Source organism: Hypanus sabinus, chromosome 4 (genome assembly GCF_030144855.1).
Source record: "Hypanus sabinus isolate sHypSab1 chromosome 4, sHypSab1.hap1, whole genome shotgun sequence".
Lineage (NCBI taxonomy): Eukaryota > Metazoa > Chordata > Chondrichthyes > Myliobatiformes > Dasyatidae > Hypanus > Hypanus sabinus.
In genome coordinates, this window is record NC_082709.1 from 155,696,199 (window position 1) to 155,722,852 (window position 26,654).

The window sequence follows — 26,654 nt, forward strand, 5'->3', positions numbered from 1 at the left end:
GAAAGGTGTTGGAAAGGGTCAGTAACATCATGAAGAATCCCACACTCCCTGTGCATGGTCTGTTTGTTACTCTCCCTTTGGGGAAGGGGGCTATGTCACACCCACACCAGGATAATCAGACTCAAAAACAGTTACTTTTCCCAAGCAATAAGGCTGATCAACACCCCCACCATTACTTTATTATTTCCTGTCAGTCACCTTACGTACAGCTTGGCAACACTTTATGGACGCAAAATCTATGTATATAAACTATGGTATTTATTTTTGTTTTGTAGTTATTATTGCATTCTTTCATGTTATTGTTTGCTGCATCCACTTGCATTAGAGCTCTGCCAATTCACACATTTTTGTTGTATAGCATAAAACTACTGGAAGAACTTGGCAGGACAAGCATCATCTTCAAAGGGAAATGGCGAGTCAATGTCTTGAGTTGATCTGGTCCAGACACCAGTTATCCAGTTCCTTCTACAAATGCACAGTTGCAATTTGTTTCTTGCTCTAGATTACTAGCAGCATGTTTTGTCCCCTCTTTGTAGTGGTTTATTTGGTGAATGCGACTGTTAAAATAGAAAAGCTCAGTGAACTGTGCTGTTTATATCTAAAAATAGCCTGCAGATGCATTGGTGTGGGTAACTTCACTCACAACTCTAGAACTGATTCTATGACCTACAAATTCACTTCCGAGGAGAGTTTACAATTGCTGTTCTCAGTATTTGATAACTTTGATAATTTGATACTGCTTTGATATTTACTTTGAATTTTGATGCTGAGAATCTGAAACAAAAAGGAAAATGTGAGCTTATCCAGCATTTTCTGTTTCTGGGTCACACTTCATGTGACCATGCTAGTGTTCAGTTACTGTCTTGGAAGTTGTACTTTTATTGTTCAGTTATACTCATACTTCATTGTGCAAGTTAAAGAGACTCATCTTTATTTCAAAATCATCAGCCGAATGTCTTGTAAAATGATCAGTGCCGTTTCTAATTCAATAAATATGTTTTAACTAAAGTTCACAATTACACATTCTTTCAGCAAAATGTAAATGCTGGGAATGTTTGTCTAGGATAGAATCTTTGTGTCCAGAATCTTGTCTTTCTAGTTGACCTTAGATATTTTGTGCACCCAGGACATGTGGAAATGGCTAAGTTGCCTAGCATGTCTGTTGTATCCTGTCTGCATCTCGCAAGGGGAGTGGGTATGATCACAGCATCATACACCTTCTGATGATCCCTCTTTGTTTCCACATTTCCCAATCTTCCAAAAGCAGAGCCTGTTTTTGCTATCCTCTTGTTCACTTTGATCTTGGGGGAGGACGCAGCTAAGGTATGTGAACTTGTCCTTATTCAACCATTATAGCTTTGAAGAAGGTACCTTCTTTAACCATTATAGTCTTTCTGTTGAAGGCATGTTTTTAATGCAGCTGGGAGAAGATTACAGGTTTTGGACTTGGTATCTATGAAAGGCCAACAGTATATTTCCAAATCAGGATGATGAGAGACTACTGGAGGGGAACCTGCAGTTGGTTAAGTTGCTGAACCTGAAGATCTTGTGCTGTTTTGGCAGTTAAAATATTAAAATGCATAAAGTGTCCTGCAAAGCTTAGGCTCCTGTGTGTTTTCTAAAACTATCTTCTCGATTTAGCCCAGGGGTTCCTAACCTAGGGACCACGGACCCCTTGCTTAATGATACTTGTTCATGGAATAATAAAGTTTGGGAGCATGATTTATCCCATTTTCATCAACTTTGCATCTGTACCCCTATTCCAATATGCCTCATAACATTGCTTCCCTTTCATATATATGAAACACTTCATTTTTTAAAATATTAAATTTCATCTGCTGTATTTGCTCATTCTACCAGCACATTTATATCCTTACACAGTCCATTACTATCCTCTTCACAGTTCACTACTATTCCAAGTTTTGTGTCATGTTGATTTGGACATTGTACATACCAGTCTCAGTCAATTATATTAAGCCATGATCTGAGGTCAGCCCTTTAGAAACATACTGTACACAATTTTTCATCCAAAAAACTATTCATAATGGCATGCAGATGGGAGGAAATTGCTTCATTGAACACCTTCACTCATCTTTGTAAAAGTCAGATTTCTCAGTGGCAAGCCATTCTAATTTTATTTTCCATTCAACACCAACATGTATGTGCAAGGCCTCCTCTACTGACTAGTTGAGGCTCAAGACAGATTAGAGGAAAACCACCTCAAATTCTGGATTGGTAGTCTCCAACCTGATGTCATAAACCTCAATCTCTAACTTGCATTAACCATTCCACTCTGTCCTCATTTCCCCCTCATCCAACCAGTTCCCTTCTCCTTCCCCTTCTCTGCCTTCTCAATTTGCCTATCATCCACACATTCTTCCCATTGGTTACCTCTTCACTGCCTTCCCTTTATTCCATGGTCAAGTGACCTCTCCATCTTCTTCTATATTCCAATTCTCACCCCTCACTCACCTGGCAGCTCTTACTCCATCTTAGACTGGCCATCTCCCCTCTTTCTTTCCAGTCCTGATTGTAGATGATCAGCCATGATCACAGTGAATGGTGGTGCTAGCTCAAAGGGCCGAATGGCCTACTCCTGCACCTATTGTCTCGACTTAAAACAATGACTGTTCATTTATGTCCGAGGACATTGGTTGACTTGCAGAGATCTTCCAGCCTTTTCTGTGTTGCTCCAGATTTCCATCCTCTGCAATCGTGTGCCTCCTATTCACTACCAATCTGCTCCCTCTCAATACAAGCTTATACCCACATTGTTACTGCTCCTTTTGTTCTATGCTTTTTCAATTTTGATGCTAAGCTAGTCAACTTATCAAATGCCTTTAGAAGCTCATCATGCATATCAATTGCATTTCTCCCATCGTACCTGTTAACCCATTAAAAAACCTTCAATTAAACAAGTTGTCATTCTGAATTACCCTATCATTCTACATTATAATGTTCAAATCACTGCTAATCCTTTCTACATCAGAGGTTAAACAGACCTCTGGATTTATCCCTGTAAACCTTTCTTCAACACTTATCCAATGGTTATAGTTTAAAGCTTGGCCACACTTACAGATGTTCCAAAGATTTTGGCCAATTTCTTTGCAATTTTCATTGTTATTTCCCTTAAAAAGTTTGGATACATCCCATCTGGATCAGGTGATTTATCCACTGTAAGAATGACCAGTTTTTGCTGCACCTCATGGAACTTCAGTCTTCACAGATCACTTCTCAATTCTAAATTTTCCAGATCTGGGAGGACTTGTAGCAATGCCTGTAGTCAAGTTAATTTTTAAGACATGGGGATCAACAATGTAACTTAATGCAATTTGATACAGTTATTCTTATTAAATGAAAACATATCTAAGGGGTTGAAACATTTATACATCCGGAATCAATTAGTTGAATTGAATGAATCATGTTCATTTACTTTCCTGTAAAACTAATTCAGTAGATTGAATGACTTTGGTTGTATATTAAGACAACTTTTTGCTATAAATAATAATCTTACTCAATTGTATGATACTGTACAATATGCTTTATTGCCTGCTTGGAAATAATGAGAATAACACTGCAGCAGCATACAGCATTATAACATAGTGAAAAGGAAAACTGTGTTTCAATCACAAAACTAAACAGACAGGCAATAAACAGTACGCAATATAAAATGATCATCTGTCAAATTATGCAACTTTTATATAATTAGTGGCTTTAAACTCTTAATTATCAGTAGTAAAATTTCTGAATTCAATTTCTACAGAGCATATTAGTAAGAAATATATAAGGGACTCTGCTCAAAGCAATACAAAGGAGCTATATACACAGGCACCTTCTGTAACAAGAACTAATTCTCATGTAATAGGGATCTCCTAACATCACCAAGAATTTTGCTTCATGTTTTTGAAATTATACGTCACTGGCATTACTCTTTCAGGAACCTATAGCAGTCTCCCAGTTACCGCAAGTATGTTTAAATGAATAGCTTAGAACCACAGTGCCTTGCAAGACTTAGCAATGACTTTCAGCCATACTATTAACCCTTTCAATTAATATTATGAACTGTGGTACTCCATTAAACGGTGCAGTTAAATGCTACTTCATCTACTTTGTTGCCTGCAACAAGAGTAAAAAAAAGGCAAATATTTCAGTATAGTGAGGATCATCAACATCATCACTGCTCTGTGCATTTCTAATGTGTACCAAGCCTACAAGCAATTTTAAAAGTCATCGTCTTAGGAACCACAGTTAGCCCCTTTCAAACATTGTGATTTTGTATTTGGATCAAGTTACAAGATGACACTGACGGTTAGCTGTTTTTCTTTTAAGCATCAGTGTATCTTGGTGCTTCAGAACTGACGGGAGGATTATTAGCCATTGAATGTCCTGCTCTTTGGGAGTCTGCTAACAGAGTCAACAACATCCAAAGTGCCTGTTAAGTAAGCTTATGGAGGAGGAACCAGCACTGAGCAGAGTGGTTAGGCTCAGACTCTGATCTTTGGGTCTGTATGAGTAATATTATTAAAGGAAATATCATGTTTTTAATTACCTTAGATGTTTCTATGAATGAAGGTATGTATAAAGTGCCTTCCATGAATTTGATCAGTCCCTTCATGAGTTTTCAAACTGTAAATGGATTATTTGCCAACAAAACACTACCATAATGGCTCTATTGGTTTCATGATTACAGTGACACACCTGAAACTCTGAACCTATGTTTTACCGGTATAAATGATTTAAAGTATCTGGATCACCAAAGACCTCCAAATACTGAAGGGAAGAATTGTTGATTGTGATCTCAAAAAATTATGGTCTTTTCCTAATGCAGTGTTAATATCAAAATTATTGGTTCATTCAGTGACAGTGACCTAGCTTCCTCAAAGCTCACCAATGCATTCTTCCCAGCTCTCAGATGGAATAGAAATTCACATCAAACTAACATTTAAAAGGGAGTGGTCCAAATATTTCCAGTAACTTCTATGTTGGTTGGTGGTTGGCATTTCATTTAAAAGAATGACATTGTAATAGCACTATTTAAACAAGCCCTCCAGACTAAATTTTAATTGGAATCAAAATTACTATGTGATCATTTTTGAAAGACAATGAAAAATTAAACTAAATTAAAGTTTTCTTGTGCTCCATAATTGATTTATTTCATCAACTCAAGGATAAAATAGACATATTCTGTCTTTCAACAAGTGCCTTGAATGTATAAAATTGAAACTGCAGACAATGCAATTTTGTGTGCATAGTCTGCTCTTAATTCAGTTATTTATTTCAAATGGTCTGATATTAATTTTCTTAAGCATTAAACACATATTGCCATTAATAGCCTTGTTTAATTTAAACATTAGAAATGTTAATTTGAAGTTCAAAAACAATTAACAATTATTATAAGTATGCCCAAACATTTCTCTGTTGGTCTGGAATGAGTGCGCAAGGTGCTGATCTTCCTTTAAACTGTTTTAACTAAACCCTAATGGTTCGAATAATGACAGAAATTTATGCTGGTCTTCAAAGTTAGTAAATATAATTCAGACTGTCTACTGTATTTATAAATTTGCTTTTTATTCTAATGAAATATAATTCCTTTAATACTTCTTGTGAATCAGAAAACATCCCTGCATTTTTGGTATTAAAATTAAAATCAACTGTACATTATTACATCATTCTACCCCTTTCCAAAAAAATTAAATATTTCAGCCTACTTGGTGAGCCACCATTTACAAATATACTACTGAAATCATTTTAATTGGCCAAAAACAAACATTTATAAATTATTAAATTGCATCATACATTTGGTCAATAGATTAGGTGCATTACAGCTTCCTGCCTCCCTTTTTAGGCCACACTCCATGCTTTTAATGGTACATTACACAATGTTTTATCATTGTATTCCTCTTGTTATTTGGGATTTCTACTGGACTAGTTTACTGTGGCCAAGGCTTCAACCTGTGACCAAATAGGTACAATATAAAAGATGTTAGTTGGTAGACACAACTAGGTCAGTAGACTTATTTTCCTTTCAATATATATATATTTTAAAAAGTAAACATTTTCTTCATTCAACTTCAAACAATGTGTAAGAAATACTACTACAAATGAACCCTTTGGCTACATCATTACTGCAGCAATTATAACTAAGACATAACAATATTAAAAAGTTTAAATTTTGTAAAGCTGTCTTTGTTTGCTATTCCAATTTAAGAAAAACTTAAGTAATTTTAAGGCCAGAGATTTGTCTTCCAGACACTGCACATTTTGAGTTTCTTAAGCTATGCCTTACAATAGAAGGTAAAAAAGAAATTACATTATATTATCTGTTAAAGTTCTAATATTTAAAATAATCATCTACAATAAAGATGTGCATGTTATATCTGAATTATGAAATTCCATCTAGAAAGCATATTTTCACATCTACAATGAAATTAGATCAATATCCCAGGATTTCTTGTCTGAATGATTATTAGTTACTTGACAATAATAATGTGCTGCCATTTCCATTCTTATTCAGAGTAATCTTTAACAATAAACCTATTAATGCTCAGTTTAACAAATTATTATTCATTTTTATGACACAGGCTTTGAAAAATTGAGTGACTTATCAACTTGGTCTTCAACAAATTTAAATGTTTGCAATCAAAATTAGTCTTTTTTTGTCTTTGTATGTAGGTAATAGAGTTATGCCTTTAAGACTGCTCGACTGCTTTCTAACTCTTCTACAGGAGGATGAACTCCAAATATACATACAATTCTACCCTTAACTGTCTCATTCATTGTACTCACAATAGAAAAAGTGATTGGTTATTGCATTTCTTAATACCAAAAGCTATTTAAAATATGCTACTATAAATTATGCATGTGATGCTTTGTAAATAAAACACTTAAATCAAGGATTAGATAAATCTTCTGTACATATCAGACTGAAATTGCCTGGACTATTCCCATGCAGATTAATGGAAAATCTTAGGTTGCTAAAACTAACAGTGTAACTTGTAATACCATGTAGATTGGCAGATCATTATATCATTTTAGTTACACAAACAATTCCAGCAGGAGGAACACATTAGAAGCCTTACGTAACTATTATTGCAACTCACTTAAAAGAAATATAATCATAGGATGTTCTCTATGCAGAAATAATTTCTGAACTGATTTAATAACTAACCTTCGATGATTCAGCATTTTAAAAATGATCAAAATGAAATTTGGTAATATGTAATCCCAATGTATAAATGTTCTATGAATTTTTCCAATAGTTATATCAAGTATCAAATCTTTAACAAAACAGATCCCCAAGAAATATGTTTGTTTAAAGATGGTAATGAAGTTGAGTGCACATCAGTGTTAATTGCCTGGCTGTTAAATTTCTACTGTGGGCCTTCCTACATTTACTCCCACAGAACTGTATTTTTACAGGGTATTCATCAAACAACTTCTAAGGTTATGGCATTGGAGTAGAAACCTGGAGAGATTTCTGGCACAGACCCAAGTTTCGCATGATGTGTCCATTCAAATATGCACAGTGGGCAAAATTTAAGTGTGCTAATGTTTCAGGAAAGATTGAGCCACAATGAAAAACCCAGCGATATCCATCCTACTGCACAACGGTGGCAAGAACAGTACATTCAGTCTATAATAGCTCTTGCTATTCCCACTGCTTCTCACATAACAATTTACTGTAGTGAAAACAGAAGCAGTATTCTACAGATATGATTCATTAATTCTCCCTGTTATTTGCTTTGTTCAATCCATGAATAGTAAAGCTCTTTGTAAGCAAATGGGTACACTTCCAGAATAGGACAACTGATAGGCATTCCATTACCTGGTTTAGGAACTCACACTTCTCTACATTGGTGATCAAATTTTGCAGTCTTTTCACATGCTAAAAAAGTGATATCAAGTGCAATAAGCTATACTTCAAAATAGTCACACTCTCTTTCTATAATTCAAAGGAGGAGCTCACTATTAAACTCCATACCCCACTTATCAATGTCATGGAAACGTCACTTAACAGTAAAACAAACAAATTAATGCAAAAATACAATGAATTGTATTCTACTTGGTCAGGCATAAAAAGTAGACATTTTTATCATTATACTCAACTTTTGTGAAAAAGCATTGTAACATTTAAATACAGTTACTTTTGTGTACTTCTCCATTTTTAAATATTAGCTAGACTTTGGGCAGAAGCTGGTTTCTACAACAAGGAAAAGACAATATTTCTAATGACAAGCGAAGGATGACAATTTCACAAAACTTTAACAGATGTTATTTACAGCTAGAGTGAAAAGAGAAACAAAATATTGTATAAAGCTGCATACAATTGTATAAAGAATCATGTTACCAGGATGGAGTGTTCCAGCTACTTTATGCCTAATCATAGCCTGTACTCTGTGACTGGAAAAATTAATGGCAAATTTCAAATTGCGCTCAAAGTAAAATTGGGATGTTTTACAGTTTCATATATTGTTGGTTGAGAAAAGTGCATCTATCTTCTGTGTCAGCAGTTAAGACCGAAGCCCAGAATACAGTAATACAGCCATAGCTTTCGAAAATATATATGGCTAGTTTGGTATTGCAATTCAATCAACAATTCTGATACATTAAATTCCCTATTGCTGATGTGCCAGTTCCACAACTCATCCTAGGGATTATGTCTTTGCAGCAAAAATTTCACTTTGGTAAAGGATTTGATGGATGATATTTGCAGATCCAGGTGAACCAGTTTCATGTATTTGGGCAATGTTTAGAACTTACTAATCATTTTTATGACCTTCCCAAAGTATTCAAAGATGAAATATGAACCATAAACTAACACAACATTTAAGTGAATCCTGCGGTCAGTTGTACATTTCCAATAAGAAAACAATACATGCTCTAGTAGCTGAAGTTTTTTTGAACAGTGAAGTATATATTTATTTCTCTTATCTGAGTCGTACAATTAGATGTATTCAGGTTTCTGTGCTTTGCATTCTGTAGAGAATCAAATTCCCTCCCGATTCCTCCACCAGGTCCTATAACTGCAGCTACTGTTTTCCCCATGCATCCCCAACCTCTCTTCTTCACTATGATTTCACTGCAGAACTAACGTGGTGAGCTTACTTCTGGTTTCATCTGCTGCCCACATACTATTACGCTCTGTGGCACATGCTGTTGGAAGACATCATTGGTCATATATTTGGTACAAGTCCTCAGCATTAGTTTTATTTGTGCCTCACTATTAGCAGATTATACCTGGGGTAAAGATACAACGTAGAACTGTCAGTATAATTAACAAATACAGCACAAGAGTGCAAATTTAAATAAAAACAGGATCATGATGGCTTGTACCATTTAAGGCATTACTGAAAGTTTTTAAATCACTTTTAGAAGTCCTGAGAATGACCAACATTACCACAAATCTTCTTTGAGGCAAACACTTTCGATCTTCAAAGCATCTGTCTAGTTCACAAGGCCAAGTCAAGTTCCTTTACTGAGTTTGAAAAAGCACATTAACCTGACAATCAAGATTACTTTTGAATCTATAATAGGTTTTTATTAAAGGAACTGTTAAGTGCATCTTATTTTAGAACTCTGAAATAATGGCACATGCACATAAGCCCTTTGCCATTCTGTCACTCGCCTGATTCATTAATTCTACTTATCAATCTAAAACATAAATCCTGGAAGTTTAAATTTTAAATCAGAAGTTTAATTTCACAAATGTAAATTGTAGGGCATATGATCATTTTGTCAAAAAATGTATTAAAATTAGTACAGTACAAAGGCTAAATGAGCCCATGTTAACATCTCTGTTATAGGTGTCACACCAAATTTAAGATTAATTCAGACCTAGTCCAGAAAAAAAGTGTTTAGATAATCAGTAGGAATGCTCTGGAAAAATTTGTTTCATTTTAACTGTACTATTTCGTTGCAAATTCCAATAAAAATTTACTAAAATAACCAAGTTTCATTTCTGTGAACAGCATGTACTATTCCATTCTGTGGTGCTTATTAAATATTAAATAATCCTTGTGAATGTCCTGAAAATAGACTACTGGTTGCACAGTATTAATCTATTTTCAGGATTATCGGTATCAAGATGTTGAACTAATAACCATAAAATACAACCCATAGCTTATAATTACATCTGTATTACTGTGACTTCACTGAACTGCGTAAGAACTGTGTTTGAGACTGTAGAGTAATATCCTTAAAATTTGAACAACTATTTTGAAATGTTCTTTGTAATCCCCAGTTGTTTTCCCATTCTGGTAACATGATCTTCAACTAATATAAGGAATAAAATATTTTGCATTTAAACAAAGTAGTACAAAACATCAGTAATTCTAGCTGTTGGTCTGACAGAAGATGTTGATTTCTTTGTGCTGATATACTTCTGCAACCTGAAATAAAACCTGAATTTCTCTTCAGTAATTTGCTGAATTAGTAACCCTACAACCATCGTAATAATCATTCACTGTAAAAACACAGCAGTGCAACAGTTGGAACCTAAAAAGCTTACAGGATTTATGCCACTATTAGTGCCTAATTGCTTAAAAAAATAAGCAAATTATTTTACATATCTTGACAGTATATAGGAAAACAGTCATGTCCAGTAAACTGGCCCAATGCAGGGTCAGTGAGGTTTAGCAATATGAAGTGAAAACAATAGGTATGAAGTCGTTATGGAAAAAAAACTCAAGCAAAAACAGTGTGTAAAAAAAATGTACCATCTGTTCAGAGGCAGATTCACTTTTAAACTCAACTACAGATTAAGAGATATTTTCAACTAAGTAGATGCTGTTGAAATAAAATTTCTTAATGTAATGAGCAAAATGTTAAGTATTTTTAATAATATACTTTCTTCCCACCATCATTTCAGTGATCAGGTAGAAGTTCATGATTACAGTTTTTGTAAAACTTAAATCATAATGTGCTTCTTTTTAAAAAATAGGGAAAATAAAGAGAACTTGACGATATCTAGTCACTAGCACAGTGCATCAGTGTTACTTGAGAAAAGCTAAAATTTGCAGCAAATCTGAGTAGCTCACACTCTAATCGCATAGCGTCCAACTGCAAGAGTTGCCAGTAGATTTCATGGCCTTTTGTTCTGTGTAACAGCAATTCTTTTATATAACTAAGTTGTCTTCAGATTGGGTGCAACAGCTGAGGAAACTGGATTAACCCCATTTGTTTATATTCTGAGCCTGTCTATGGGACATTATTCAGACTGTGCCTCCCACCTGCACTGTCCAGCCATGGAAAGGTGAGATTCCCACAATGCAGTCAATATCAGGCCTTACGGATTCATCCCCTGTTGCAGATTTTGTTGGGATACAAATCAATCATAGATTATTGGTCTGCACAGGAGATAAGTACTGCCGTTTGCGCCATTTCCTTGGGCTGTCCATCGTGGTTCAGAGAAACTGCATGTTGGCCTCTGCAGATGAAAGATAAACTGAGAATCAGCACAGCAGAAATAAATATTGATGGAGTGTTTTAATTAATAGCATTCTAAGGCCAGATTTCCTTGGGACTCAATTGATTGCAATGTGATGAGCTTTCTGTATCTGGATCTATGTGTGCATATGCAAAGGTAGGTGTGTGAGTGAAGCTTTGATTAAACTTTCAAGCCGATAGCCCAATCTTGGGCCCTCGTTCTTGGATTGCCTATTCTGGTCTCCTACAAAATCCCACTAACCAGAGAATTTCAAAGAGTCCTATTGGAAGGTGAAAGGCTGAGCAGTAAATATTAAATATGGACCCGTTACTGTGGAGGAAATATCATGTATCCACTCCCAACTAGTATGAGTCTGTCGGAGGTGTTAGGTTAGGCAAATAACCAACAAAATTATCCTAAACGTAGACCTAAAGGATTACTGTGAAAAGTATTAATGGGCTGGTTGTGTGGGGAAATGCTACAAATCCAAACTTCTTGATACTTCTTTGATGGGCTCCAATATTGACCTCCATATAGAGTCCAGAGGGCGAGTAGGAAGATACAGTAATTGCACGCAACTTGAATAAGTTCTTGTACACTGATATCTTCCCCACTGAAGTGAAAAATGAATAGCTGCAAGGAATTAAGGAATTTTATTCACCTTATCATTATATACATCCTAACTTTTAAAATTGTAATATATTAAACATACTAACAGCTCCTTTGCAAGCTTTCTTGCTGCTGTGTTAGAAGTGGCTCCCAGGAACGGCACTTATGGCTCAGGAGCTTTGCTATACTGTAATGTCTCAGCTTCATCTGGCAAATTCTCAAATTTGCTTTGTTAGTCGATATTAATTTGAGTACCTCACTGGCAACATCTTAATCTGGGTCATTATCATATTTTCATAAAATGATTGTAAAATAATTTATTTAATGATTTTGGTGTGTGCTCTCTCACCCATTTATTGAAATTGTCTTCATCTGCTGAGCAGCTCTCTTTGTCACTCTGTAGTTTCTCTATATTATGCAGTAACCAAAACCTAGTTTATTTCTCACCTGTGTGCATTTTCCATTGCCGCAACCTCTGCCAAGGCAGCTAAACTGAAGAATGCTGGGATAGCTGATGTAGTTTGCACTTCCGGTGAAATACTGCAAACCTGTTCATTTTCTGAGCTACCGTAGTTGACTGCACTAGTCAAAGCATCTGTCTTTTCTGGCTGCTTTTTCTTCTCCTGTTTACATAACATCTTCTCCTTTGATAGGTCTGCAGAAATTGAACAACAGTTTTAAGACATGTTACACACTTTTCCTTTTCAATATTACAAGTAAATTATTTTCCGCAACTGATTAAGCCTCTGCCAATTGTGCTGTGATGTTAATGATGTTAGCAGATACATGTACACAGATTGGATGGTTTGATCTGTCCATTACCTTTCCCTGGAGCTACATGCTTACTTCTCATTATTGCTTATGCATGAGAGATCAGAGACTGTGATGTGGACTGTTTAACATCCAAAAGATGCAATAGAATTGTTCATATTTATTAGCCAGAAGAAGCTATATTTAAGGTGAAATTACATTTCTATTTTCTGCTGCTGTTTCCATGGATTTCAGGAAACTTTGCATAGAAAGTTCATCAGTGCGCTTTATATAGTTTATCACATCATACAGGGTTACAGTGATCATATTGAACAGTAATATTGAGAACATGGCCAGGTTTACTGATAAACCACTACTGCCTCACAATGTTCTCCAAGGAATAGCTGCCCCATTTACAACTCGAGACACACTACATAAATAACATACCTCCCTCTTAGAGGAACAGTTCAAGTCAGCTTGTACTCAATGATAAACTTGGTTTCTTTGCCACTAACTAAAATCTGCCACGATGTACTCACCCCCTGCAGGTGACAATCGTCCATCAGCTGTTCGGATTAGGTGCGTTATTTTTGTTTTTCTGGCCTTGCGCTTTTGGCTGCCAACGAGCGGTTCTTGTGTGACCGCTAGTAGACTGCTTGGAATTGATAGTGTATGATCTGCTTTCTCCGCATGTTCCTCAGAGCTCGTATCTTGTGGGAATATGGCTGAAGTAGAAGAAACAACTATGCTAAGTTACAAACATCACAGCTGTAAACTTGAATCAAGTCTTCTTCAGTAGTTTATTCAGAGACAGTGTACACATATATTTAATGCCAAGTTATATCTTAATGGCTAGATCTCCCTTATTGATTTTTGTGTGGACTTCAAATGGTCCACATAAGCAGCAATTTTTACTTAGTGCCTCCATCTGAAGAAGCTATTTGATCTAAAAGGGAACCTAATTATATGTAGTAACATTACAGGGAACAGCAAAATGTTTGTCCTTATTTGAAATGAACACTTCAATAGAATCTAAATATGCATGTATATTCATTATCTGACACATTGTTAAATTGTATTGTTAATCTTAGTTGTATCAGAGAAAGTTCAAAATTTAATTCCAAAATCATGGTACAGAGGTCTACTGTTTTAAGCTTCTCTTCCTAAGGTTTCATGCTACTTAGAACTACTGGCAACACAAAGCAGCGTGACTTTTAAGAACTAATAGTAAAACAAACGCCTTGAAATAATATTTATAGCAGTAATTCACTTTAATGGATACTCTGCTGAAATAAAGTACAATCTGTCTCAGAAATATTGTAATTAATGACCCCTGTAATATGCAGAGATTACCAGACAATGATTACCATGGATGTAATTACTATTTAACAGATTACAATGTCACAATATAACCTAACAGTCTCACACGGGCACTTAACTCATTATGAATAAATCTGTATATATTTTAATGTGTGGAAATGCCACTGGAGTTTTTTTGTGCACATTTCTGTCTATGCATTGTTACGTGAATAAATGGACTTACAACTCTTACGCTGAACCTGGATGACACGATAAAACTGAAAGGTTCAAGAGCAACCAACATCCTGACACTTACCTTGACAACCACACCCTATGAGAAAATGTATACAGCAATGTTAACCCCTTTTAGTACCTTTATCAGTTAAATGAAGTGTGTCCTTTTGGTGTTTAAACTTGCTGACTATTTTCTGAGATGCAGATGATCCTAAAAAATATAAATAAAAATATAAAAAAAAGAAAATGCTGGCCTTCACCAAACTGATATGTGATACACGGAAAATCCATAATCTATTCCAATCTATGGAAAATCAAGATACAGGTAACCTTTAAGCTTCTTACATTAGCCTTTGTCACTTGGACTACGAGGATAATACAGCACACTATCTCTGTATACGCTGTGTTGATGACAGCGCTATCAGTTGTGGCTAGGTATGAAATCATACAAATTTTGTTGATTTTGAATAGAGTGTTATCATTAAAGATCACATCTAATATAACTGATAATATTGCAGGAAAATAAGCTCTGTCCATTCTAAGATCAGTTGATAGAAGTTGGTCCATGGTTACTTGTGCAAAATATAAATGATTAAATAGCAACTATTGTACATATTGTAAACTCCTTTCTGCCTTGTACCTACCTATTTGTTATCAAACTACTTTGCCTTATCAATAACTCCAACTCTTAGATCCCATCGCTGAAATACATAACTCTACACTTGACCACTTACCCTCAAACTAAATCTCTGCCTGTACTCACCCCTGGATCCCAGCAATACATTTCCAAACACAAAATATGCAACATACATTTAGAAAAGATATTTATAGAGGGGCATTATGAGTGTATGTTTTTTAGTACGCTGATCTAACGCCCATCTAGAGCACACATTTTTGGGTGTATTAACATTTCTAAGCTCACACATTCAACAATATGGCAACCCCAGGAACAGAAGTGGAAGATGGCAACAAGGCTCCTCAAGCTTGCTTCATTATAAAACACAATGAATTGTGCTTCTCACTCTCCGAATCCCCAAAAATCCACCCATCAGAGCCTACAACACACTCAGTGACTGAGTAACCACAGCTACCTAAGGTGTAAGGTAGCGTTCCAAAAGACCTTGAATAAAGAAGTCTCTATTTCACTCCCATCCTGATCTCTCCTCCATCCAAAGGCAAGATCTGTAGTTCGAGGTTTTCCAGCTCAATCCTCCTCAGGCAAGCCGAGCAGAGGAACAGTGGCGAAAAACATTGATAAGGGTGGGATCCAATCAAGAATGGAAGAGGAGAAGAGAGACAGCAAGGAGCAGGAGTAGAGGGAATACAAGGTGCACAATTACAAAGCACAGATCTAAAGTAGAGCCAAGATCAGAAGCACCAGACGAGATCATCAAAAATGAGGCAGAAACTGCATGAGTAATAACAAAGTAGCATTCGAGCCAGTGCAAAGGATTAACAGAATTTGAGGGAACTGCGCAAGTACTATGATAAAGCAAAGAACTAACTTACAGAAATAAAATAAGCAACAGTTCCCTAACTTCCGTTAATGCCCCTCCTCCCCCCATCCCTGATATATTTAGTTTTTTCTCCCCTCCCTTCTTTTCCCCTCGCTTTCTGCCCATCACTCTGCCTGTTTTCCATCTCCCTCTGGTGCTCTCTTCCCCCTTTCTTTCTCCCTATGGGCCTCCCGTCCCGTGATCCTTTCCCTTCTCCAGCTCTGTGTCCCTTTTGCCAATCACCTGTCTTGCGCTCAGCTCCACCCCACCCCCTCCGGTCTTCTCCTATCATTTCACATTTTCCCCTCCCCCTCCTACTTTCAAATCTCTTACTACCTTTCCTTTCAGTTAGTCCTGACGAAGGGTCTCGGCCCGAAACGTCAACAGTGCTTCTCCCTATAAGATGTTGCCTGGCCTGCTGTGTTCCACCAGCATTTTGTGTGTGTTGCTTGAATTTCCAGCATCTGCAGATTTCCTCATGTTTGCGAAATAAAATAAGATCTACTTTAAAGAACATCTTTTGATTAATCTAGGTCAACCAAGAACTGCGTGGGCGGTGTTGGGCAATGCTCATGTCACGGTTACCAGTTGACTGTACAGCAAAGTCAATACTGGCACGGGCTAGTTCTTTTGAGAAGTACACTCAGAACCACAACCACAGCACTGTGCACGGGTCTACTGTATAGGTCAGGGTAGAAGATCAACAAAAGCTATGGGGGATGAGTGGAAAGGAGAAACAATTCTGTACCCCAGATAGCATCCAGAAATGGACTGTTGTGTCCTTGATGTCTGAGACAAAGCTTGGTCTGCAAACATAAATCTCACTTCATTCAATTTAACACTATGCTTACCTCTTCTAAAAGGGAGCAAAATGAAAGCTCACATTGAGGAGCAGTTTATCTATCACAATGAGGTTTGTGGCCAACCTTGCTTTGGCAGAAATTATAGCACTGACTAGTCCTGTTGGTAGTGACATTATAGATTTCAAGTGATAGATTGGTTAAGGTCAAACAAGAAAGGCAGGTATAATCCTGGGCTTCATGCAATTCACACAATATCACAATCAAGATATAAATTAGTAACTGGTTTAATGTTGCGGTGTTCACCGAGCTTGGCAATTAATTATTGGTCCCTCAAAACCACCAAACTGAAGTACACATGCTTAATAATCTATCCCGCATACCACTAACCTTTTATGAACCTAGCAATAGCCAAAACTCAGTTCTGTAAATTCTCATATGCTATGAGTTCTCTGTTTCACTACTTGCAGTGCGTAAGTTTTTTATTTTATGTATTTATTTAGATATAGCATAGATTTGGCCCTTCTGGCCCTTCGAGCCACGCTGATTTAACCCTCGCCTAATCATGGGACAACTTACAATGACTAACTAACCTACCAACAGTACGTCCTTAGACTGTGGGAAGAAACCGGAGCACCTGGAGGAAACCTACGCAGATACAGGTAGAGCAAACAAACTCCTTACAGACAGTGGTGGGAACTGAACCCTGGTCGCTGGCACTGAAAAGTGGTGTGCTAACCACTACTCTACTGTACCACCATATCTTTTGTTATGTAAAACGCCTGCTCTGGAATTCCCATCCTAAATCTGTCCATGTTCTTTTTCTACATGAAAGACCTGAATCTTTCTTCAATTAGTTAAATAAAGGCAAGTTCAATTAGGCCTTGGTAAAGAACTATGGTACTTTCTGAAGAAAGTTGAGTTATTAAATATCTGGGTCCTTCTTTCTCTTTTGGGGCATTTGTGTAAAGTAACTGAATATGTCCATTTAAAATAAAGTACAAAATCAAAATAATGCAGATGCTGGAAATTTGACATAAAAATAATGAATATAAATATTTGTCACACAGGAAGCACTTGTGAAATAAGAGACAGAATTATGTTTCAGTTTGGGAGCCATCCATGAAAGATCTTCACTTTAAAAAGTTAATTATCCTTCCTTCCCCAATGTGACCATCTGATCTGCTAATTGTTTCCCAGGGTTTCCTGCAAAGTATACAGGTACCTGAAGAGGCAATTACTATTACTGAAATCTAAAGGCAATGAACTGTTAAACTATAGTCAATGCTTGGTACTTCTACTTCTATTCATGATGATTTAAATATTTATCCCTGAATATTTCACACTCTCCAGTCCCACCTTTATCACACTTCAGCTGCTCAGTGGATCCACTCCTGTTCTTCTTCTTTTTCCTCGTCACTGTTGAGTTCTTGCGGTCAAAGGTTACCGGACTGTATTGTGGAAGGCTGTTGAATTTCTTTTCAAATTCCTGCTCTAGATTCCCTAAGCTGGAATGAAAGAAACAGAGTCCATAAGTCCTTGTTATAATCACAATGCTGGTCAAGTCATCAAACTTCAGTAGATTCTCCTTCAGTGAAGTTTCTTCCAGCGAGATGACACTGTTCCAGATAACAATGAGGTTTTGTTGGATCCTTGTTGACTATGTGGACTATCTATGTCACTCAATGCACGATCCATAATGCAGTACAATGGTAATGTGCCCCTTCATCCTAACCACTGCTTCGCCACGGCTGGTCAGTTAACAAAACTGATCAGCAAAATAAAAAGGTGCTTTCACCAGGTTTTTGTTTGCTAAATTACATGTTCTAATCATAGTTTAGAGATAGTGAGTCATTAAAACTATTAATGACAACATTCAAAATATTAAAGAAATAGGTTTAAAGATGATTTTGGCAGTAGTAAAACATAATAAGCCACTTAGGTTTCTAACCCTAAGTCAAGCTCTGATAACTAAGTTATAGTAGACACACTTTTGACAGATTCCAAATGGTACCTGACAAAAAGTACTATTTGCTAAAAGCTGCATTTTTAATCTTGTAGATAAATATCACTTATAAGAGATACAAGTTTCAGCTAGAAGCACACAAACAGATTGCTGGGGCCACAATATCATTTCTTTCAAGACCTACTGAAAATCAAGTTGTAGCAATGCTCACCTCAGAACAATCTTTTTTTTACAATTTATGTACGAATAATTGGTAGGCATAAAAATCCATTTGCTGAATGAATAAATTGCAGGTTAATTTTTTAATAGCAATGAAGGAGGAAATGGATTTCTTACCCAAGGGCTGATTCATCTTTTTGTTTCAATTTTTTCAACTTTTTGGTTCCACTGCTTCCAACATTTGAAAATGTCCAATCATCCTCCTTCCAACATCCTTCATGATCAGAGGATCCCCCTTTCCCTGAAGCTTTCTTGCCTGAAAGTATAAACACATATTCAGTGAAGAGATGCAAATTACAGCCATATCCATAATGCTAACTGGTAACAACCCATTTCCCAAGTTAATCTGGTTCCTTAAAAACACTGGTGCTTATGTTCCGTGATAGATCTAGCTCAAGGTTAACATGCGAGTCATCTTTTTGAGACCGACAGCTGAAGTACAGGGAATATGAGGTTAGAAATTCCAACTTGTAAATTGGTTTGGTATTCCACTAGCAATATGCTGTATTCAATGGAAAACACTACATCAACTCCTTTGTATTTCTGATCTAAGATCTGCAGTGTTCCTTAGAGCAGAAGTTCCGCCATTATACAGCTGATTGCAATTACCTTCAACTGCAGTTGCCAAGCCAGCACAGACCAAAACACAATGGACAAAATGTACCCTTATACAAATGAAATATGCTTTTATTTTCCTCCCAGTTACACAAGGTGAACATTAAAGCTAGTGTATTCACTTCCTGCCCGATGAAGATGATGTGTTTAAGAAGACACGTTGTATACTACTAACTCTCCGAATATCAGCATGGGAGGTTTGACAGCGAAATCAATGTGATATTCAACCACAGTGGAATCTGACTAAACCTTATTCAGCATTTGCATACACTCAAGGGTGCCGATCAGCGAATAGTTGTCACAAAAGCCAGAGCTGCCTGTAAATTTTTTTTGTTCACCACTTTCTGGTTACTGAAGTCAGATGTAGTTCCTCTGTTGAGTGCCCTTGTTGAAAGTAACATTTCCTTGGATGATGTATTTCAACAATAACAGCATCACTTCTGAATCTTGAACAGATTGCAGGACAGAGCCTAATACACAGCACAGTTTAAGGGCGCTGTGGAAAATCGATGGACTATTTCTCACAGGACAAACATTACTATGGAATTCTTTGCAATACTGCCATCTAGAGTCAACAAAATTCAATTGTTTTGAATTTCCCTGTGCTCTAAATTAGTTACCAAAGACGTAAATGAAAGTTATTTCACCTCAGTCATTCAGTGAATTAAATTGTTATTTATACAGCTGTTTGAATAATCATATCAGGATCTAAGTAATTATGAAACTAGTGGATTTTTGTCAGGTTGAATTCAATAAAGAGGGAAAGAAACAGCTTCTCAATTGGGCTGGGGTGAGAGCTGTGGGTTGGAAAGCAGAGATGGGGGTGATGAAACAAGAATTCTAGACCAAACTGAGAGAGAAAAATAGGAAGATTACGAGTTTGGACAGGGTGGATTAGAGAATGAGAAATTTGTCTGTGAAGTATACAAAAATCTACAATAGCTAAGGTGAATTACAACTTTTTGGTAGTTGCAGCTCAGCCATCAGCATGCAACTTCTAAATTGGTAAACATTGATTTCACCTCAGTCACAAAGTGATGAAAATATATTTTTAGCATAAATAATTGAGATTCATTTAAACAGAAGCCATCAGACAACCCATTCAAATTGAAAAGAAAACCTGATCTTATATCTGTAATTGCCAAGTCATTTTTCTTATAAAATTTAACGCTGTGGCCAAGCACAATGATTTAAAATATTTATATTATTGATTTATGCATATTTACATTTTTTACATAAAAATGCAACAATGTAATGTTATGTCACGATAATTTGTTTGCCCCAACTTCCTAATTTTGAGAAATCCTTAAATTTCTGATCCATTAAAGTCAATGTCTTAAATCTCAAACCTGCAAATCAAATCAAATCTCACATTTGCCAAATGGTTGAGAAATAAAGATCGATTTCCACAAGCCTAGCCATGGTTGAATGCAGAAAGAGTTTAGGTTTAAAAATTACAGTTTAAAAGGAGCATCACAAAGCTGAACTACATTTATTGATCAAAATATATACAGAAAATCTCTTAAATTAGAGGCTTCCAAACCATGGTCAACATGTTGAACTGATTGGCTACTGCTGGGTGAAGTTTACCCTCACTTCTGCTTGCAATGCACTGCGGTGAAGTTGCTGGTTTCTCAGTGTCAGATACTCAGCTAACTATGCCAACATTGTGTGGAAGATTTTCATTTTCCACAGATAGTCTGGGAGGCCCATTCTGTAAAAGGGCTGGATGGTTTGGAGTTTATAAAATGTGTGCAGGATAGTTTTTTGCAGCAATATATAGAGGTACCAACTAGAGAAGGGACAGTGTTGGATCTCCTGTTAGGGAATGAGATAGGTCAGGTGATGGAGGCATGTGTTGGGGAGCACTTCGGATCCAGTGATCACAATGCCATTAGTTTCAATATAATTATGGAGAAGGATAGGACTGGACCCAGGGTTGAGATTTTTGATTTGAGAAAGTCTAACTTTGAGGAGATGCGAAAGGATTTAGAAGGAGTGGATTGGGACAATATGTTTTATGAGAAAGATGTAATAAAGAAATGGAGGTCATTTAAAAGTGAAATTTTGAGGGTACAGAATCTTTATGTTCCTGTTAGGTTTAAAGGAAAGGTTAAAAGTTTGAGCGAGCCATGGTTTTCAAGGGATATTGGAAACCTGGTTCAGAAAAAGAGAGATATCTACAATAAATATAGGCAGCATGGAGTAAATGAGGTGCTCGAGGAAGATAAAGAATGTACGAAGAACCTTAAGAAATTAGAAAAGCTAAAAGAAGATGAGGTTGCTTTGGCAAGTAAGGTGAAAGTAAATCCAAAGGGTTTCTACAGTCATATTAATAGCAAAAGGATAGTGAAGGATAAAATTGGTCCCTTATGTGTGGAACTGAAAGAGATGGGGGAGATTTTGAACAATTTCTTTTTTTGGTATTCACTAAGGAGAAGGATATTGAATTGTGTAAGGTAAGGGAAACAAGTAGGGTAGTTATGGAAACTATGATGATTAAAGAAGAGGAAATACTGGTGCTTTTAAAGAATATAAAAGTGGATAAGACTCCAGGAACTGACAGGATATTCCCTAGGACCTTGAGGGAAGTTAGTGTAGAAATAGCAGGGGCTCTGACAGAAATATTTCAAATGTCATTAGAAACGGGGATGGTGCCGGAGGATTGGCATATTGCACATGTGGTTCCATTGTTTAAAAAGGGTTCTAAGAGTAAACCTAGCAATTATAGGCCTGTCAGTTTGACATCAGTGGTGGATAAATTAATGGAAAGTATTCTTAGAGATGGTATATATAATTATCTGAATAGACAGGGTCTGATTAGGAACAGCCAACATGGATTTGTGCGAGGAAGGTCACATTTGACAAACCTTATTGAATTTTTTGAAGAGGTTACGAGAAAAGTTGACGAGGGTAAAGCAGTATATGTTGTCTATATGGACTTCAGTAAGTCCTTTGACAAGGTTCCATACGGAAGGTTAGTTAGGAAGGTTCGTTAGGTATTAATATTGAAGTAGTAAAATGGATTCAACAGTGGCTGGAAGGGAGATGCCAGAGAGTAGTGGTGGATAACTGTTTGTCAGGTTGGAGGCTGGTGACTAGTGGTGTGCCTCAGGGATCTGTACTGGGTCCAATGTTGTCTGTCATATACATTAATGATCTGGATGATGGGGTGGTAAATTGGATTAGTAAGTATGCAGATGATACGAAGATAGGTGGCATTGTGGATAATGAAGTAGGTTTTCAAAGCTTGCAAAGAGATTTAGGCCAGTTAGAAGAGTGGGCTGGAAAATGGCAGATGGAGTTTAATGCTGATTAAGTGTGAGATGCTACATTTTGGTAGGACTAATCAAAATAGGACATACATGGTAAATGGTAGGGCATTGAGGAATGCAGTAGGAGAGAGTGATCTAGGAATAATGGTGCATAGTTCCCTGAAGGTGGAATCTCATGTGGATAGGGTGGTGAAGAAAGCTTTTGGTATGCTGGCCTTTATAAATCAGAGCATTGATTATAGGAGTTGGGATGTAATGATAAAATTGTACAAGGCATCGGTAAGGCTGAATTTGGAGTATTGTGTATAGTTCTGGTCACCAAATTATAGGCAAGGTATCAACAAAACAGAGAGAGTACAGAGAAGATTTACTAGAATGTTACCTGGGTTTCAGCACCTAGGTTACAGAGAAAGGTTGAACAAGTTAGGTTTTTATTCTTTGGAGCGTAAAAGGTTGAGCGGGGACTTAATAAAGGTATTTAAAATTATGAGGGGGATAGATAGAGTTGACGTGGATAGGTTTTTTCTATTGAGAGTAGGGGAGATTCAAACAAGAGGACATGAGTTGAGAGTTAAGGGGCAAAAGTTTAGGGGGTAACACAAGGGGGAGCTTCTTTACTCAGAGAATGGTAGCTGTGTGGAACGATCTTCCAGAAGAAGTGGTAGAAGCAGGTTCAATTTTGACAGTTAAAGTAAAATTGAATAGGTATATGGACAGGAAAGGAATGGAGGGTTATGGGCTGAGTGCAGGTCAGTGGGACTAGGTGAGAGTAAGCGTTTGGCACGGACTAGAAGGGCTGAGATGACCTGCTTCCGTGCTGTAATTGTTATATGGTTATAACATACCAGTAATTCTCACTTTCACCCATATCAGCGAGGCATGAACCAGATTCAGTTTCAACTTACAAGCACCTGGAAAGGTCTCTGTGAATTAGTAGCACAAAGTGCTTGTTTATTTTCTTTGTGGTATTTAAGGGAACACTCTGCTGACAATGGGAGAACTGAGTGGGCAGCTTCATTACTGATGTAGGCTACTCAAACACCTTCAAAAGATCAGAGAGTATTAAAATAGTAGCAAGTGTTCTATCCAGAGTTTAACTGCTGAGATACTCAACCAATAGATGCAGTGGCAACACTGGCACCTCTCCATCACTGGAGCCATCTTTATAGCCATAGATGATCATGCAGCTTTGGTTGGAGATTTGAGGCTTGAGATGAAACAAGGATTACTATTGGAGTCTTCTGAGGCACCACATACCTTTAAAGTGTATACTCCAAGGGATAGTCAGTGATTTGGAAATGTTCTTGTATCCATCTCCCGTACAGTCAAGTCAATCAACAAGAAATGGAACAAATGTGGCACAGCTACAAATCTGCCTAGAGCAGGCCATCCTCAAAAACAGAGTGACCATGCAAGAAGGGGACTAGTGAGGGAGGCCACCAAGAGACCTATCACAAGTTTGCAGGAGTTACAAGCTTCAGTGACTGAGATGGAAGAGACTGTGCACACAACCACTGTTGTCCAGGTGTTTCACCAGTCACTGTTTCATGCGAGAGTGGCAAAGAGAAAGCCAAAGTTGGAAAAAACTCCATGAAATCTCATCTAGAGTATGCCAGAGAGTAGGCATGTGGGAGACTCTGAAGTTAGCTGGAAGAAGGGTCTATGGACTGATAAAAAAAATTGAGCTTTTTGGTCATCAGATTAAACATCATGCTTGGCATAAACCAAACACTGCACATCAAATATGCACCATCCCTACCATGAAACATCGCAGAGCCTGCATCATGCTGTGGGAATGCTTCACTGCAGCAGGCCCTGGAAGGCTTGTGAAGATAGAGGGTAAAATGAATGCAGCAAAATACAGGGAAATCCTGGTGGAAAACCTGATGCAGTCTGCAAGAGAACTACGACTTGGGAGAAGATTTGTTTTTTAGCAAGACGATGGACCGAAGCAACACAGGAATGCTTACAAACAATAAAGTTAATGCTATGGGGTGGTCAAGTCAGAGTTCAGACCTCAATCTAACTGAGAATTTGTGACTGGACTTAAAAAGGGCTGTTCACTCATGATCCCCATGCAATCTAACAGAGCTTGAGCAGTTTTGCAAAGAATAATGGGGGATATTTGCAGTGTCCAGATGAGCAAAGCTGATAGAGACCTATCCACACAGACTCAAAGCTGTAATTGCTACCAAAGATGCATCTACTATATAATGACTTAAAGGGGATGAATTCTTATGCAATTATTTTGTGTTTAATAATTGTAATAAATTTAAACAAATTTGTAGAAATTTGTTTTCAGTTTGATAGAAATAGAGTCTCTTCTGTTGACCAGTGTAAAAAAAGCCAAAGTAAATCCACTGTGATACAATGCTGTGAAATAGTACATGAAAATTTCCATGGGGAGGGTGAATACTTTTTATAGGCACTGCACATGGATGTTGCTGGAACTTGAGGACCAGCGTTGTAGGGAAAGTTTGACCAGGTTAAGAGTTTATTCCCTGCAACATAGGAGAAACGGGGAGGTTTGATAGAGATATAAAAAATTATAGGGGTTTAGATAGTGTAACACGCTGAGAAAGGTTTCACTGCTAATGTAATGGTCTTTCTGTAGAAGCAGTGTTTGGGTTATGGTTAAAGATAATGGGTGCTTTGGAATCTGAACCGTCCAATAGAGGGAATGTCTTTTTGTGTTGTGTGCCTGACACCAGTGTGAGCCGGGTCGGTTTGTTCAGTGGGAAATGAAGGGAAAAGACACCAAAGAGAAGAGGGCGTAGGACTCAACCCAGAGCAGGGCCATAATTCATTGAAGCCCAGGGAGAGCAAAGGAGGATTGGCTAAGGGGAAACTGTGAGCTCCAACCTGTGCACATCAGACTGTTTCATTAAAATGGGCCCTTTCATTTTTTTTTGCTTTTTCTTTGCCAACTCTTTAATCAAATTAAGAATTATAATGCGAAATCATTTAATTGTATTTGTGGTACTTATTGGTAATAGGGTAACAAATCACACAGCATCCACACAAACAGGAGATTTTGGGGTTTTGCAACTCAATCTCACACATTTGGTGGGGCCAGAGGGTGCCTTCCCTAGACTTATGTAGCCGATGAAACCAGAGCGTTTCAATTGGATAAAAGCAAACAGGCTTTTCCATTAGACTGGGTGAGACATAGTTTAAGGGAGAACCTGAGGGGGAACTTCTTCACACAGAGGATGGTGCAAAGGTAGAACAGGCTGACAGCGGGAGTGGTGAATGCGGGTTTCTTTGCAGCATTTAGAGATGTTTGCGCAAGTACATGGATGAAAGGGTATTGAGGCCAATGGCCCAGGTGTGGGTCGATGTGACTTAGGAAAAATACTAGTTCAGCACAGACAAGATGGGCCGAAGAGCCTGTTTCTGAGCTGTAGTGCCTTGTGACTCTACACTCTATGTTACCTCAGCCTCTCTGATGAACAATGTACTTAGGGCTCATGCTTTTGTAAAATGTTGCACATAAAACCCATTGTCACATTTGTCTGTGCCTCAACTGCTTTCATGGAGGTCAAGGTCATGATGAGCCTCAGCTTCCTAGCCACAGGAAGGTCTATAAAAAAATCTCTGTGCATCTCCCAAGTTGCTGCTCAATAAGCACCAAGGAGGTGCTTTCATCTGCTTTGAGAACCAGGTAGCATTCAATGCACTGGCATTTGCCACCATTACTGGCAGACTCCCATTGACCACACTGGGATCCATTAAGGCTCCCATTAAGAACCTTTCCATCAATTGGTAAAGGTTTATACTTCTTCAAAGCTGAAGCAGGGTTAAGAGAAGGGGGAAGGGGATGTTTTGCTTGACATCCAAAGATTAATCTCTCTGATGAGCAGAGATGGCAGGCATTATTCATGTAGACTTTTGGCAACAACCTTATAAATTGTCGTATTTTGTAGGCAACCTGCAAAATTATAACATCCAATGCAAAATAAGTAA

The 26,654-nt window shown here is 37.3% G+C and overlaps 1 protein-coding gene across 7 annotated transcripts in view; it reads right to left on the reverse strand.

Annotated features, from left to right (window-relative positions):
* Nucleotides 1–3,526: 3,526 nt before the first annotated feature.
* The window catches only part of LOC132393385 (HMG box transcription factor BBX), a 134,777-nt gene continuing 111,649 nt past the window's right edge, over nucleotides 3,527–26,654 (reverse strand). For 6 of the 7 annotated variants that reach the window (XM_059968521.1, XM_059968517.1, XM_059968520.1 and 3 more), the window contains 6 exons: nucleotides 18,916–19,054; nucleotides 17,973–18,121; nucleotides 14,457–14,528; nucleotides 13,324–13,509; nucleotides 12,482–12,689; nucleotides 3,527–11,425 (listed from right to left, as the gene is read on the reverse strand). In XM_059968521.1, coding sequence (XP_059824504.1) covers nucleotides 11,338–11,425; nucleotides 12,482–12,689; nucleotides 13,324–13,509; nucleotides 14,457–14,528; nucleotides 17,973–18,121; nucleotides 18,916–19,054 — 842 coding nt within the window. In that variant the 3' untranslated portion in view covers nucleotides 3,527–11,337. The remainder of the gene's footprint in view (nucleotides 11,426–12,481; nucleotides 12,690–13,323; nucleotides 13,510–14,456; nucleotides 14,529–17,972; nucleotides 18,122–18,915; nucleotides 19,055–26,654) is intronic. The other variant, XM_059968516.1, reaches the window with a different exon arrangement.